General features: G+C 39.4%; 1 protein-coding gene across 1 annotated transcript in view; it reads right to left on the bottom strand.

Moving 5' to 3' along the window:
• The window catches only part of LOC133452686 (collagen alpha-5(IV) chain-like), a 29,019-nt gene that overhangs the window by 5,596 nt on the left and 9,745 nt on the right, over nucleotides 1–13,678 (bottom strand). The window contains exons 19-41 of the mRNA XM_061732227.1: nucleotides 13,172–13,250; nucleotides 12,942–12,977; nucleotides 12,645–12,821; nucleotides 11,843–11,932; nucleotides 11,611–11,694; nucleotides 11,411–11,481; nucleotides 11,085–11,273; nucleotides 10,807–10,978; nucleotides 9,508–9,597; nucleotides 9,280–9,381; nucleotides 9,002–9,096; nucleotides 6,084–6,234; nucleotides 5,811–5,921; nucleotides 5,484–5,648; nucleotides 3,311–3,397; nucleotides 3,001–3,138; nucleotides 2,696–2,794; nucleotides 2,517–2,615; nucleotides 1,153–1,289; nucleotides 919–1,042; nucleotides 725–805; nucleotides 523–621; nucleotides 391–438 (exon numbers count right to left, since the gene is read on the bottom strand). Of these exons, the coding sequence (XP_061588211.1) occupies nucleotides 391–438; nucleotides 523–621; nucleotides 725–805; nucleotides 919–1,042; nucleotides 1,153–1,289; nucleotides 2,517–2,615; nucleotides 2,696–2,794; nucleotides 3,001–3,138; nucleotides 3,311–3,397; nucleotides 5,484–5,648; nucleotides 5,811–5,921; nucleotides 6,084–6,234; nucleotides 9,002–9,096; nucleotides 9,280–9,381; nucleotides 9,508–9,597; nucleotides 10,807–10,978; nucleotides 11,085–11,273; nucleotides 11,411–11,481; nucleotides 11,611–11,694; nucleotides 11,843–11,932; nucleotides 12,645–12,821; nucleotides 12,942–12,977; nucleotides 13,172–13,250 (2,524 nt within the window). The remainder of the gene's footprint in view (nucleotides 1–390; nucleotides 439–522; nucleotides 622–724; nucleotides 806–918; nucleotides 1,043–1,152; nucleotides 1,290–2,516; nucleotides 2,616–2,695; nucleotides 2,795–3,000; nucleotides 3,139–3,310; nucleotides 3,398–5,483; nucleotides 5,649–5,810; nucleotides 5,922–6,083; nucleotides 6,235–9,001; nucleotides 9,097–9,279; nucleotides 9,382–9,507; nucleotides 9,598–10,806; nucleotides 10,979–11,084; nucleotides 11,274–11,410; nucleotides 11,482–11,610; nucleotides 11,695–11,842; nucleotides 11,933–12,644; nucleotides 12,822–12,941; nucleotides 12,978–13,171; nucleotides 13,251–13,678) is intronic.

The raw sequence follows: 13,678 nt of genomic DNA, 5'->3' as shown, positions 1-13,678 counted from the left end.
TTCACATGTGAAGTGAGCCTTTACTCACTTACCCCCTTTATATTTTATACTGGCCTTTGTTTTTCCAGATTTAAACAATGTTGCACACGCCCATTTCACATTGGTTTTCCAGTGGTGCTTGGCTGAACTACTCAAATTTTGGAAATATTTTTGCTAATAGGATGAGGTTTAGAAGGCAAGGGCAACACTAGGTTTCCCTAAAATATATACATACATATATATATATATATATATATATATATATATATATATATATATATATATATATATATATATATATATATATATATATATATATATATATATATATATATATATATATATATATATATATAAAAACAACCAAGCAAACAAACATAAAGAATAATGTAATTGACAATTGTGACTCACCTGGCGGTCCTGGCTCACCCTGCTTTCCTGGTGTTCCGGCAACTATGACTGCAGAGGAGAGATACAGTGAACTGAAGATGTGAATAATGCCAAAAAAGAAAATAACACTTTTTAAACCAGAATTTAGCTTACCGGTGTCCCCTTTCTGCCCTGGTGGCCCAGGGAATCCATCTTGGCCCTGGTTTCCTTTTTGACCAGGTACACCCCTATTACCTGTGGGGCCTGGGCTACCTGTCACAAAGAAATATGTATTTTTTATATATATTTATTTATTTTAACTGAACTGAAACATCCTTGAGATCCCCATATGGAATAGATAAAAATGGGACTTTGCCTTTGAGTCCATTAGGTCCTGGGTATCCTTTCCCTCCTGGAGGGCCATTTGCACCTGTTGGGCCTTGATAGCCTGGTGAACCTAGAAAAGGAGGATACTGGCATGAACTGATGGAGAAATTAATGATTGTAAAGAATAAAACAACAATAAAATCTTGCATAAACTGCTTGATTTCAAAGACCAATATTATTAACCATTTCTTCCAGGGAGTCCTGGATCTCCACTGGTTCCGCGGATTCCTGGTAGGCCAACAAGACCCTCAATACCAGGTGCTCCCTTCTGACCTTTTAGGAATCCAAGTCTGGGTCCTGGTTCACCCTAAAGACAGGAAGAGGAATAGAGAAAGAAAAACTAAATCATCATTTTCATTAAATACGTATTTTGTGACGTACAATGTGCAACTAACAATCACTAATTAACTTCACTACCTTTTGTCCCATTGGGCCAGGTGGTCCATATCCATAGATTGGTTCTCCTACAACTCCTTTGTAACCAGTTGAACCAGGAACACCAGCTGGTCCTGGACTTCCAGGGATCCCTGGATCTCCTTTTATACCTTTGAGCCCTGGGGTGAGTAAAATGTTACTTAAAAAATAGGGTTACTGTACATATTTCAGTTTTTCCTATGCGGTTTGATTGATTGATTGATTGGTTGATTGGTTTGTTGATTAGGTTAAAGAGCTGCTGGAGCTTATCCCATTGTCACTGGCTACACCTTGGCAGTCTAGCATAGGCTCAAACACAGTCAAATAGGAAAAGCAACCAAATACACGTTCACTAACACCACATGTCAATTTAGAATCACCAATCAATCCAACATGGATGTCTTTCGACAATGAGAAGAAGTGAGCGTAACCAGAGAAGAGCCACATAGACACGTGGAAAAAACTCCACCCAGCCAGAAAGCCCCAGCCAGGATTTATATTTGGACCTTTTTGGTGTTAGGCAACTCATTTTCAAAATATCAATCAAATTAAAAGGGAAAATCAATGTATATAAACTCCAGTTAATTACAGTATATTTATTCTTAATTTCAAAAGCTATATCTGTTATATAAATGAATTAATACTCTAAATAGTTTTTTTTTCAGAGGGCTTAAACATGTGACACTAGGGCTGAATTTGTCTAAAGGGTGTAAGGCAGGGGTATTCAACTAGATTCGGCCGGGGGCCACATCTGCAAAAGGACTGTATGGAGAGGGCCGCACAATTTGAACATTTGGGGGTTTTCAAAATGTATTTTGCACTCAAAGACGAAGACTTATGTAAACATAATACATTTGTATTATACATTTGAATATATCTAGTTTACATATGAATTATGTATTAATTGTCTCCAGATTTAGTAATTGTGAATGTTAAATATAATATTCAGATAAAAAAATATTATTTTAAATGCAAGTTCAATTTAAAACCATGCATTGTGCAAACTTAATGAAATTGATATTGACCTACTTTTAATAAAACACGCCATAATGACAAAGCACCACTTTCCACCAAGATTTACTTATTTGAATATTATATTAAGCATTGAGCACAAGCATTTCAGTCCATAGTAGCCAGTTTGATGTTATAAATAATCAACCAAAATATTAACCATAAGCTCCTTATGACACAAAAAAAAAAAAAAAAAAATATATATATATATATTTTTTTTTTAATCAAACACCCCCTTTTTTGAAATATGACCAGGGGCCACATAAAAGCTCCTGGCGGGCCGCATGTGGCCCGCGGGCCGCCAATTGAATATCCCTGGTTTAAGGCTTGACATAAAATATGAGGTCTTACTGTACCTGGATGGCCCCAGGGTCCTGCGGCCCCTGGTGCTCCAGGTGGCCCACGAATTCCTGGTGAAGGTACAGTTACCTCAACACCTGGATCACCGGGGGGGCCTGAGAACAGATACATAGGACAGTTACTCTTTTCAAACCACTGAGAACCACTCTCACACTAACTACTATGACTTTTGAACCTCTTTGTCCAGGACTCCCTGGTGGTCCTAGTCTTCCGTCTTGCCCCTTTAGTCCATCGCTTCCAGGATCACCATATACACCAGGCAGACCAGGTTGACCTTATGCAATTGGAACACATTATTTATTACTTAATTGTATGGCCCGTTATAGAAGAAGCTAAGTCTCATGATGCATTTGGTCCTAATTTTATTATCATAAAAAAATAAAAATAAACACCTAATTTCTAATGTATGTAACATCTCCAACTAACAGTTAGTGGCTCTGAACTAATGTATTCACCAGAAGATTTCACTATTAATTGCACCTGGCTCTCCAGGGTCCCCTGGTAGCCCTGTTACGTTTAGTGGTGGGGATGGGGGCCCTACAGGACCGCTGGGGCCTGGGTCCCCTTTGAAACCTGGAAAACCTTGGACACCTTTGCTGCCGTCTGGGCCAGGATCCCCTGAAAGCAGTAATGAGGGCTTAAAGTCATCCTCTGTTCTGACATATGCATCTTGTTAGAATTGTGACCAGCAGAGAAGCAGGTCTGAGATTAAACGTTTTAACTTTGACTGTTAATGTTTAGTTATTAAGGCAACCCATTGAAGGTGGGTTTTTGCTTATCTGTGTGTTACCTCTTGGGCCAGGTGGCCCTACAGCTCCAGGCAATCCCTCAGATCCAGATCCTGGTAATCCATCGTGACCAGGGTCTCCTCTGGTTCCTGACAAAACCCACAGTCAAACTTTGATTATGTACGGTATATATATATATATATATATATATATACATATATACAGAGCCATTAAATGTGTGAGCATGCTTGTTCATGTATAATTTGGCATTCGTTTAGCTCTTTTCTGCTCTGTAGGACAATATGAAAAACCTAATTATTATTCTTCAAATGTTGTCTCCTGAAAGATTGAATAATAACTGACTTTTTCTCTCTAGTGGCTCTTTAGATAAAACAATTCTGTATACTTATTCCTAAGTTTGAGAAATAAATAAATGTTTACATTACATTACGTCCATTTCACAGTGTGACATTTTTTGATTTTGTCTGTGTATGGATGAATACACTGTTACATTACATTACATGTACACTGTACATTTAAAACCAGTATCATTATGCATTGCACATCCCATTCCATGTAGTTGATGTTTAATGGGACCATCATTTGTTTTAAAAGAGAATGATAACCCAAAGGATATCTCCAGGTTACATATAAACAATTCTGCAGAGAAGAGGAAGAATCAGAGAAGAGTCTTGAGTCAGATGACCAGGTCATCACAATCACTGCACCCAAACCATCTCAGTAGATATGGTTTATGTTGAAATGAAAAGCATCAAGTACAACATGTGACTCCTTAACGATTGTTTAAAAAGTGTTCCAGGTGAGTATCTCATGATTCTGGTTAATAGTTTAGATAATGTAAGCATTTTTATAGAAAATAGTACAAATCAAAGCTGCAAGCAGCGTTGGTCAGGCCCCTGCAACTATGGCTCCCGCTCCCCTAGGTGCCACCACATTCTTGGTCAATATCACTATAAAGTACCTTTGGTGTTCCCATCAAAATCACCCATTCATCATGAACATAAGAAATAATAAAACGTTTTATGTTCCAGTATAAATGATCTGGATTTCCATGGATTTCCACCAATTTATATCATTTTCTGTCATTCGGTATACCTAATTTTGGCATGTCCCTCATGCTGCTCCGCTAATTTAAGTGAATGCAGAAATTCGTGAAAGGACACCACATTGAAGTACTTTTTTAAATACATCACATTCCTACCTCACATTTCTATTAATAATATAAAAAAAACCTCAGTAATTTAAAATAAATTTAATCTTCTTCTTCTTTTCAAGTCCGTTGCAATCTCAGATGTCGTTCTGCCAGAATCTGGAATAGGTCACAACTGTTGGGGTGGGTTCTGCCAGGTCCTGGGGGGCTGCACTGGGGGGCATCGTAACAGTCCAGTAGGTGGGACATTGTCTGTACTGCTCCACAACTGCATGTGTCTTCTGTCTGGTAGCTCCATGCTTTCATGGTGCTTTGCATGTGAGGCTTCATGAACTGTTTAAGTATTTTCTCAGAGTTTTACATGTCTGATCATTTTGAAAAGTAGGGCATATGCAATAAGTACTGTAGATTCTTCCTTTCACAAATAGGTAGCGCTATGAGCATGAAAAAAATATTTTTATGTGGATATCTTCAGGTAGTTTTAAATCTGATCACACACATTGAACATTGAAAAAATTAATACAAAGCAGTTTTTTTGTTGCCGACAGTGCTGCGAGTTGTATTGAATATTACATGACAGAGTTCAAAGTTGGACTGCAAACATATGCACTAAATATGGGCCAGATTAAACAGTGTATGGCTGATTTACAGCCATTGACAGTCTGGGCCCCAAAAATGCTCATATTCGCTTCGCTCGACTGATTGTAAACAGCAAATCCTTGTATGCAAAGATTCATTAAAATTCAACCTTTCTCTGAACAATTCTGAAGAAAATCATAAATCATTCTGAGATATACAGCTATATTTCTAAAAAGTTTGGTGACACTGACTAAAATATAACTTGTCGTAAAAAATAATTAAAAAATGTCACCGTACTTGTACCGTTTGACCAATCTGAATGAAACTCACAGGATTTTATCAGCTCGGGGTTCTCATGGAACCAAGCAAAACATTATAAATTGCACACATTCTGTTTAGACAGTATATATAATTTACACTGACAGGGAAGGGAAAATAATAAAATAATTAATAAAATAAAATAAAGTAAGAGAACAATAACATACCTGGCCGACCAGGCAGGCCATTTTGTCCCTCTGCACCTTTTTGTCCAGGATGCCCTGGTGAACCAGGGATTGATAAACCAGGGAAACCTGGTTCACCAGGAGGACCTGGATGACCATACCCGGGCACACCAGGGTCTCCCTTTTGACCAGGTGCCCCATTGTCTCCTTTGAGAGAAAAGCATAAAAAAATAAAAATAAATATTGGAATTGAAATAAAATATTTAGTTGTAGGGATGATGACAACTGCATTCTTATTTGTGACTTACCCTCCACACAGGTGGTCTTTCAGAAGCTGACTTTGATCTTATGACTTTAGTTCACACTGACCTGGATGTCCTGGAGAGCCATCTGGCCCTGGCAGTCCTTCTGGTCCTGGCAATCCTACACATGAATCTTTGGTACCAGGCAATCCTGGAGGGCCTACAGAACCCATTCTTCCTTCATAAAACAAAACATAATGTGGAACATGATAAACATACATGCCTTTAAAAAAAAAAAAAAAATATATATATATATATATATATATATATTTTTTTTTTTTAGAACTGTGACTGTAACTGTCTGCACAGGTTGCATTTCTAATGTTCTGTTTTGTAGTACCCTTTTCTCCTGGAAAGCCAGGTTTTCCACTTCGTCCTGGATTTCCAGGGAAACCAGGAATCCCAGGATCACCTGCTGGTCCTGGAGCTCCAACTTCACCTGAGGGCCCTGGTGGGCCTGGAAGGCCAGGGATTCCAACTCCGCTATCACCCTAATAAAAATTAAACATAAAATGATAATTATGGGCATGCCAAGTAGTGGCATGACCATATTGCAATCGTCCAGAATGGCCCAAAGGGCAATGTTGCTAGCATTTTGCTAACAAGCTAAAGTCGCAAAAGTCCCACTGCGCACCAGCGGGTGTACAGCATGACCCCGCTCGGATGTGGAAAAAAAAAATCCCCAAAAACTAAAACACGGCCGGAAAAACGAGGAAAAACATGAAAATGAAGGCGATATATTAGTATCTAGAAAAGGTTTCCCTTTTCTTATTATTCCGCACTTTTTTTCGTCCGTTAATGCGGCCCGAACCGGAACGTGCACCCATGCATGGCATACATCGTTGGATGCGTCTCCATCATGCCTCGATGGGCATTACTTTTCTCCGTAATAGGGGTTACCGTGGCAACGCTAGTTGCCAAAAAGCAAAAAAAAAGGTGAAAATTCCCACGCTTATTGCTCGGCCGAACTTTATCGTAGAGACATCGTTCAAACTTTCAAACACTCAGCCCGATTGTCCCTAACCGACCGTACAACCTTATTATGCCAAGTATTACAGTTTTTGTGATATTGACCTTTCATTTTTTTTTTTTTTCCCGTTTGACTTTGGACGCTTGTTGCTAGGCAACAGGTTATCGTAGAGACATCGTACAAATGTTTCCCGACTCGGCACGCTGTGGACTTCAACATACTCAAATTTCATGAAGCTGGGATTTAAGGAAATTTTATGTCAAAATCCAGGCCACATGGCCCCATTCATTCGGATGGAGGTTTTTACCATGGTGAAAAAAAAACCTATCCGTTAACATAGCCTGAACCGGAACATGCACCCATACATGGCATACATCGTTGGATGCGTCTCCATTGTTCCTCGATGGGCATTACTTTTCTCAGTAAAAAGTGTTACCGTGGCAACGCTAGATGCCAAAAAGCAAAAAAAAAAGGCGAAAATTCGGACGCTTATTGCTCGGCCGAACTTTATCGTAGAGACATAGTTGAAACTTTCAAACACTCGGCCCGATTGGCACTAACGGACCCTACAACCTCATTATGCTAATTATTACAGTTTTCGTGATATTGACCTTTAATTTTTTTTTTAATTTCTGTTTGAATTTGGACGCTTGTTGCTAGGCAACAGGTTATCGTAGAGACATCGTACAAATGTCCCCTGACTCGGCATACTCAAATTTCATGAAGCTGGGATTTAAGGAAATGTTATGTCAAAATCCAGGCCAAATGGCCCCATTCATTCGGATGGGGTTTTGTACCATGGTGAAAAAAAAAAACCTATCCGTTAACGTAGCCTGAACCGGAACATGCACCCATGCACGGCATACATCGTTAGATGCGTCTCCATCTTGCCTCGATGGGCATTACTATTCTCAGTCAAAAGCGTTACCGTGGCAACGCTAGACACCAAAAAGCGCGCGCCATTAATAACTATTGGGAGCACAGGAATGAATGAAATACAAGCGTAAAAACACCTCAAACTGACATAGAACCACCCTAAACACAACCACTGCAGCCCCAAACCAAAGCAGCAAGAGGGGACGAATGGGCGGTAGGGCATGCCCATATCAAAATTTCCTGAAATTTTCTAGTATTTATTATCGTTGTTGTCATGGTCGTCTTTATAATATATATTGTTACAAGCATTACAAGCAAATTTCAGCTTTTATTTTGAATTATGTCAGTTTTGGTCCTCCATGTGGTTTAACCTGTTCTCCAGGTTTTTGAGTTTTATTTCTTGGTACAGAATACACTTTTAGAATTTATTTTTTTTGACATAGTTGAAATAAATATTTGGATGCCATAATAACTTATTCTTGGGCATATCAATAATCATATTTCTCATATCTGACTCACATTCAGTGTTCTGAATAAAAATTCTGTGCATGTCATTGGCCATGTAAACACACTCACTACGTTTACATGCAGTCAAAATTCGGGTTATTACTAATATTCCTGTTACTGAAATATTCGGAATATTCCGTTTACATGCGTGAGCAAACAGTTTTATCCCTGTATACATGGTAATTAATCATTCGGGATATCCCGATCAAACCAGCGACGCGCGGAGAACGTGATGACGCAATTAGCGTAATTTCCGCTTCCTCTTCCTGTATCCAAATTCAAAAAAAATGCTGAGCAAGATTTACAAGAAGGTGAGCGAAAAGTTGCGCGAAGCAGCATTTGTTTTGAATTTGGATACAGGAAGAGGAAGCGGAAATTACACTAATTGCGTCATCACGTTCTCCGCGCGTCGCTGGTTTGATCGGGATATCCCGAATGATTACTTACCATGTATACAGGGATAAAACTGTTTGCTCACGCATGTAAACGGAATATTCCGAATGTTTCAGTAACCGGAATATTAGTAATAACCCGAATTTTGACTGCATGTAAACGTAGTCACTGACTTCTGTTTGTGAACTTCAGTGTTATTTGTCAAACTGCATTCTCTCTGAATGGAGAATCTTGCTGTTTCCAAATTTAAAATGTATAAGTCAATTCTGGTGACTAAGGATAAGTATTTTGCAGAGACAGTGGAATTAATCATCTAATTTGTTTCTTCACACAATAGCAGAAGAATCTTTCCTTTTTTTCAGGTAAATATTCAACTGTTTAATCATCTAGAACAAAGAAGTAGTTTTACATAAGTTTTACATAAAATATATGTTTACCACTGTAAATTCAGCCATTAATCTGGATCTGTTATAACTAATTCGACCTAATAAAGTTTGGTTTATGTTTCTTACCTTTTCTCCTGGAGGACCAGGCGGGCCTTGTGGACCTGATTTCCCATGAAAACCTCTACCTGGAGCACCTGGAAGACCTGGTTGCCCCTTATCTCCTGAACAATACACAAAGTGGATGAAACTTTGATGATAATTTAAAAGAAAACGAAACAAAACAAATCATGTTTTCATGTTTGAAGTTTTATTGATATCATTTATGTTTATTTCATGTTTAAACATTTATCATCTTTGGAGAAACAATCATTTATGTAATGATTTGAAGAACCTTAAGTTATTACCCTTTTCTCCTCGGAGACCTGTCCTTCCTGGATGCACCCCTTTTTCTCCTTTTTCTCCTTGAAAACCTGGTTTTCCTGGGATGCCTGGTACCCCCTGGTGCCCTAGATATTTGTAGTTGTATGTATGAAAGAAGATTCAGTTCTCGGTCATATGGTATTCCATCCATCCATCTGTACATTTTTCAGTCTATTATGTACTTTTTTGGCCAGTGAACCAACTGTGCTTACCTGGGCTTCCTGGTAAACCAGGCACACCTATAAATCCAGGTGGTCCTGCAGGTCCTTTGGGGTTTAGACAACAAGATTCCCCTTTTTGGCCTACAAAAGAAGGAAATTGATAGGAAATGCGGACATTTTTCCCAATTTTTTCATCACCCAGTGCTCCTACATAAGTGTCAACATGGGCGTCGCACCCGTGGGGGACGGGGGTGTTGCAGACACCCCCACTTTTACAAAAAGATGATTTCATCCCCTCCACTTTTTCCCAAGGTAAAACCATTTTTCAGTGCCCACCCTCGCGATGCATCAGCATACCCAAATGGAGCGCACCTCAGGCTCTGCGTAGGCTCTGCGTCGTTTTAACGCGGAACCATGAATCATCCAAAACAAATCTGACGAGTCACAGGATTATTTCTCTCTATTTCTCTTTTGTTAACAAAAAAAGTTCTGTGTTCATTGTCAGATTTCACCCCATAATTGTTTTTTTAAGGGGCAATGACACCTTTTGTTATTTCTGACACTACTATTTTTGTAATGTGAAAACTGTTGTGTTATTGCCAATTTCACCTTGTCTTTGTTTTCATAAAAACGCATGTTGCTCTCAGTTCATAATTACTGACTCTGTGTTGGAAGAGCCGCTGAATACAGTCTGGGAGCATTGTATTATTTATGTTAAAAATTAGTAGCTACATATCTTGGAATAAAGGGGGTGGTGCTATAATGTATATTTTGGCAGCCAGGAGCGGTGCTCATGTGCCACCCCTAGAACACCCCCACTTTTAAAATCACTGCTCCACCCCTGAGTGTCAATCCTGGGCATTCATTGCTCTCCCTCTGTCAACCCTAGGAGGGCCTTGCACTGATCTCAAGCCTCCTTCTTGCTTGAGGAGTGAGCATGCCTTTTTTTCCACCCAACAGGGGGGGCTTCCCTGGCCGGACGTAAGGATCACGTTATTCCAGCCGGATCCTTCCCTCGGGCGCACCGGCTGACCAGTGTCTGGGTTATCAGTGGATTGCTGCTTGTTTTTGTGAGGGTAGCTCCCATTAGCTTGCATTAGCTAACCAAGGAAACATGGGGATAACATGCAAACTCCAAACAGAAATGCCCTTTTGCCAATCCTACCCAGAGTATGGGTGCTGAGGACATGAGGAAGCAAACACACCCTCAACACCCACAGCGTCCCCAGCCAGAATTGCTGGCTAGCTTTGAGGCGGCTGCACTACCAGCTGTGCTACCGTGCTCCTCTTTTCCTGTCTTTCTGAGTTCATGTCATTTGCTAGACTTGACTTCTCTGCCTGCTCTCTCACCCGGATGTCCAGGCTCTCCTAGCAGGCCAGGTACCCCAGGATCTCCTTTGATCCCTTGGAATCCAGGAGGTCCGTCTCCAACTCTGCCATCGTAGCCAACTGGTCCAGGTTCGCCGATAGGTCCTGATTGACCTGGAAATCCACGGTCTCCCTCTCCACCAGGAAAATGATACTAGAAAATAGATTTGCTTACTCAGGCCTTCACTCCATCAATATTCAATTATCTCCTGTTTGAAAAAGATTGCATTGTAAAAACTTATCTGTCCTAAAATTCTCACCGAATCCCCTGGAAGCCCTTTATTGCCTCTTTTCCCTGGCAATCCGGGAGGCCCAGGGATACCACCTTCACCATGTCTGCCGGGGTATCCAGGGTCTCCTTTTCCCCCTTTTAATCCAGGAGATCCATAGGAATATGAGTCTCCCTTTTGTCCTGAAGGGCCTGGGAATCCTATGAAACCAATGGGACCCTGTAAAGAGGAATAAATTAAAATTAAACAATAATAATAATAGTAGTAGTAGTGTAAATCATAATAATGAGAAGAAGGTGGACAAGAAGAATAAGAACAAGAGCAAGCAATACATTTTTACAAATACTCTGTCTTACTGGTTGTCCAGGTAAACCTTTAGGTCCTGGAAAGCCTTGGTCACCTTTCTCACCTGGTCCTTGAACGGTGCCTGCATGTCAGAAGAGAGTTGTCCTCATTTCAGTTGAAAATATTTTAAAATTCCCTGATAGGACAGTAGAAGTCTGTTGATGAAAGGCTAAGTAAAATTTGTTTAATTTTACGCAGTGAATTGTTGTACCGGGAATACCAGGTGGACCACGGGAACCCGGTTGTCCTGGCGTTCCTAATGCGTTACATTCATAACAAGCCTCCCCCTTCTCTCCTGTAAACAGCAGAAAAATAACCCTTGACATTAGGTTATATTTTATATGAGTATGGGAGCCCTGCAAAAATACAAAAATGGCACATAATATATATTAGCGACAATACTATTTAAAAGAAATTGTATTTTGACTAACAAAAATTCCCACCTTTCTTTCCAAATGACCCAATATGTCCTGAAGGTCCTGGAAAACCTTTCATTCCCTTCATTCCAGGAAGGCCCCTAGTAGTCCTGTTAGCTTCAAGCAACACAACAACAAAGTTATTTTAATTCAACTCCTTTTTTCAGTTTCACTAACATTGCACCATGACCAACAAGCACCTATTAACAGGTGTTTTTTTAATTCTTTTTTCTTTTGTTTTATTACAATACTGTACTAAGACCCCCACTGATTGAACAGAATGCATGTGTGTATTTGAAATTGAATGCAGCCTTCACCAAATATATAAATGGCATCTTGTTGAATACACTTTTGTGTTTTAATATAATAAAATTCTCCTTTTTATTCCTCCTTTCATTTACAATTATTCCATCTTTATGTGCAACACTGTATATCACAGATCTTATTCCATACCGTATTAGACATTAAAGAAGTGTATTTATTTAGCTATTTTTTTTTTTGTAATGATAGTCCATCATAGTTTTGCACACCAATTACCTCTGAAGAAGGAAGCAAGTGATATCTAAGGTATGTTGTAATGATGATGGTGACCAATGACCAACACTGAACAATGTGCAAAGCTCTTTAGCTTTGCACATTGGTCAGTGTTGGATTCAAACACTCAGAGTAGTTACAAACCATTGTATATGGTAATATCATAATTTAAAAATCATGCAAGAATTCTTTATTTGTTGTAAGCAAGACATTTGGAACTACTGTAAAGAGGATATTTACCTTGTTATAAGTAGCACAAAAAGTGGTTACATTACACACCATCATTTTCACTTACTTCTGTCTTCAGGGGGCCCAGGTGGACCTCGGTCTCCTGGAGGCCCTTTGTCACCAGAATCCCCATCTGGGCCTGGAGGGCCTGTGTAAACACCTCCTGACTCTCCAGGGTCTCCTCTTGGTCCTGGAAAGCCAGGGGAACCAGGTGGGCCTGGCGCAATAAACCCATGTGAATCACCTGTGTAAGGAAAAATGAGAGGTTATGACCAGCATAACTTGAGAAAGCGGTAGATTATATATATCTGTGATTGGTACATAAAGAGATTAACAGATGTAAAGTAGTATCTTCTTTACTCACCTGGAGGTCCAGGTGGTCCGGGAAATCCAATAGAACCTGAGAGAATAATTGTTACAATCAATCTTGCTGCATAAAAACAATCATTATTTATAGTGTTCTAACAACTACTGCAACAAGAGAACGTATCATAATTATCTGTCATAGTAAACAATTACTTTAATATTTACTGTACTGATCCTTTTTGTGTTTCATCTAAAAATGTGCTCATTATAAAGCATCATCCTCTCTACCTGGAAGACCTGGGTACCCAGGGATCCCTGGAAGACCGGGATCTCCAATGTATCCCTTGAGTGGCTGAAGTGAAATTGCCTGTAAAAAAACCCCAAAAAACATGGGTTCATGTCCCGAAATTCAGCATTTATAGACAATTAAAATATGGTTACTCAGGCTGCATGGAATATTCTGGTGACATTTTATGTTAATCTCTGCATTCATAATGAATGCATCCTTTTGTTCAGTGGCTATCAGATTTTGTATTTGATTTATAGTCCTGTCCTCTGACTTTTGAAACTTCAAATGTTTTTTTCCTCTGACATATTTCTATCATACTGTATGTGCTTGGAAGGGATGTATTTAACATATGAAATGTAAAGAAAGAGTTCATGCAACAGTTGTTGAGAGTAGTTAGAGCCTCCATGTGAACCTCTATGCTCACTGGACTCAAACACAGAATCATGAATATATTGATTTGACCTTTCTACTTTGTTTATTATATTAGAATATTTTTTTAACACATT

This window comes from Cololabis saira, chromosome 10 (genome assembly GCF_033807715.1).
Source record: "Cololabis saira isolate AMF1-May2022 chromosome 10, fColSai1.1, whole genome shotgun sequence".
Lineage (NCBI taxonomy): Eukaryota > Metazoa > Chordata > Actinopteri > Beloniformes > Belonidae > Cololabis > Cololabis saira.
Note: the sequence above shows the minus strand (reverse complement) of the source record. Positions and strands in the feature narration are given on the sequence as shown.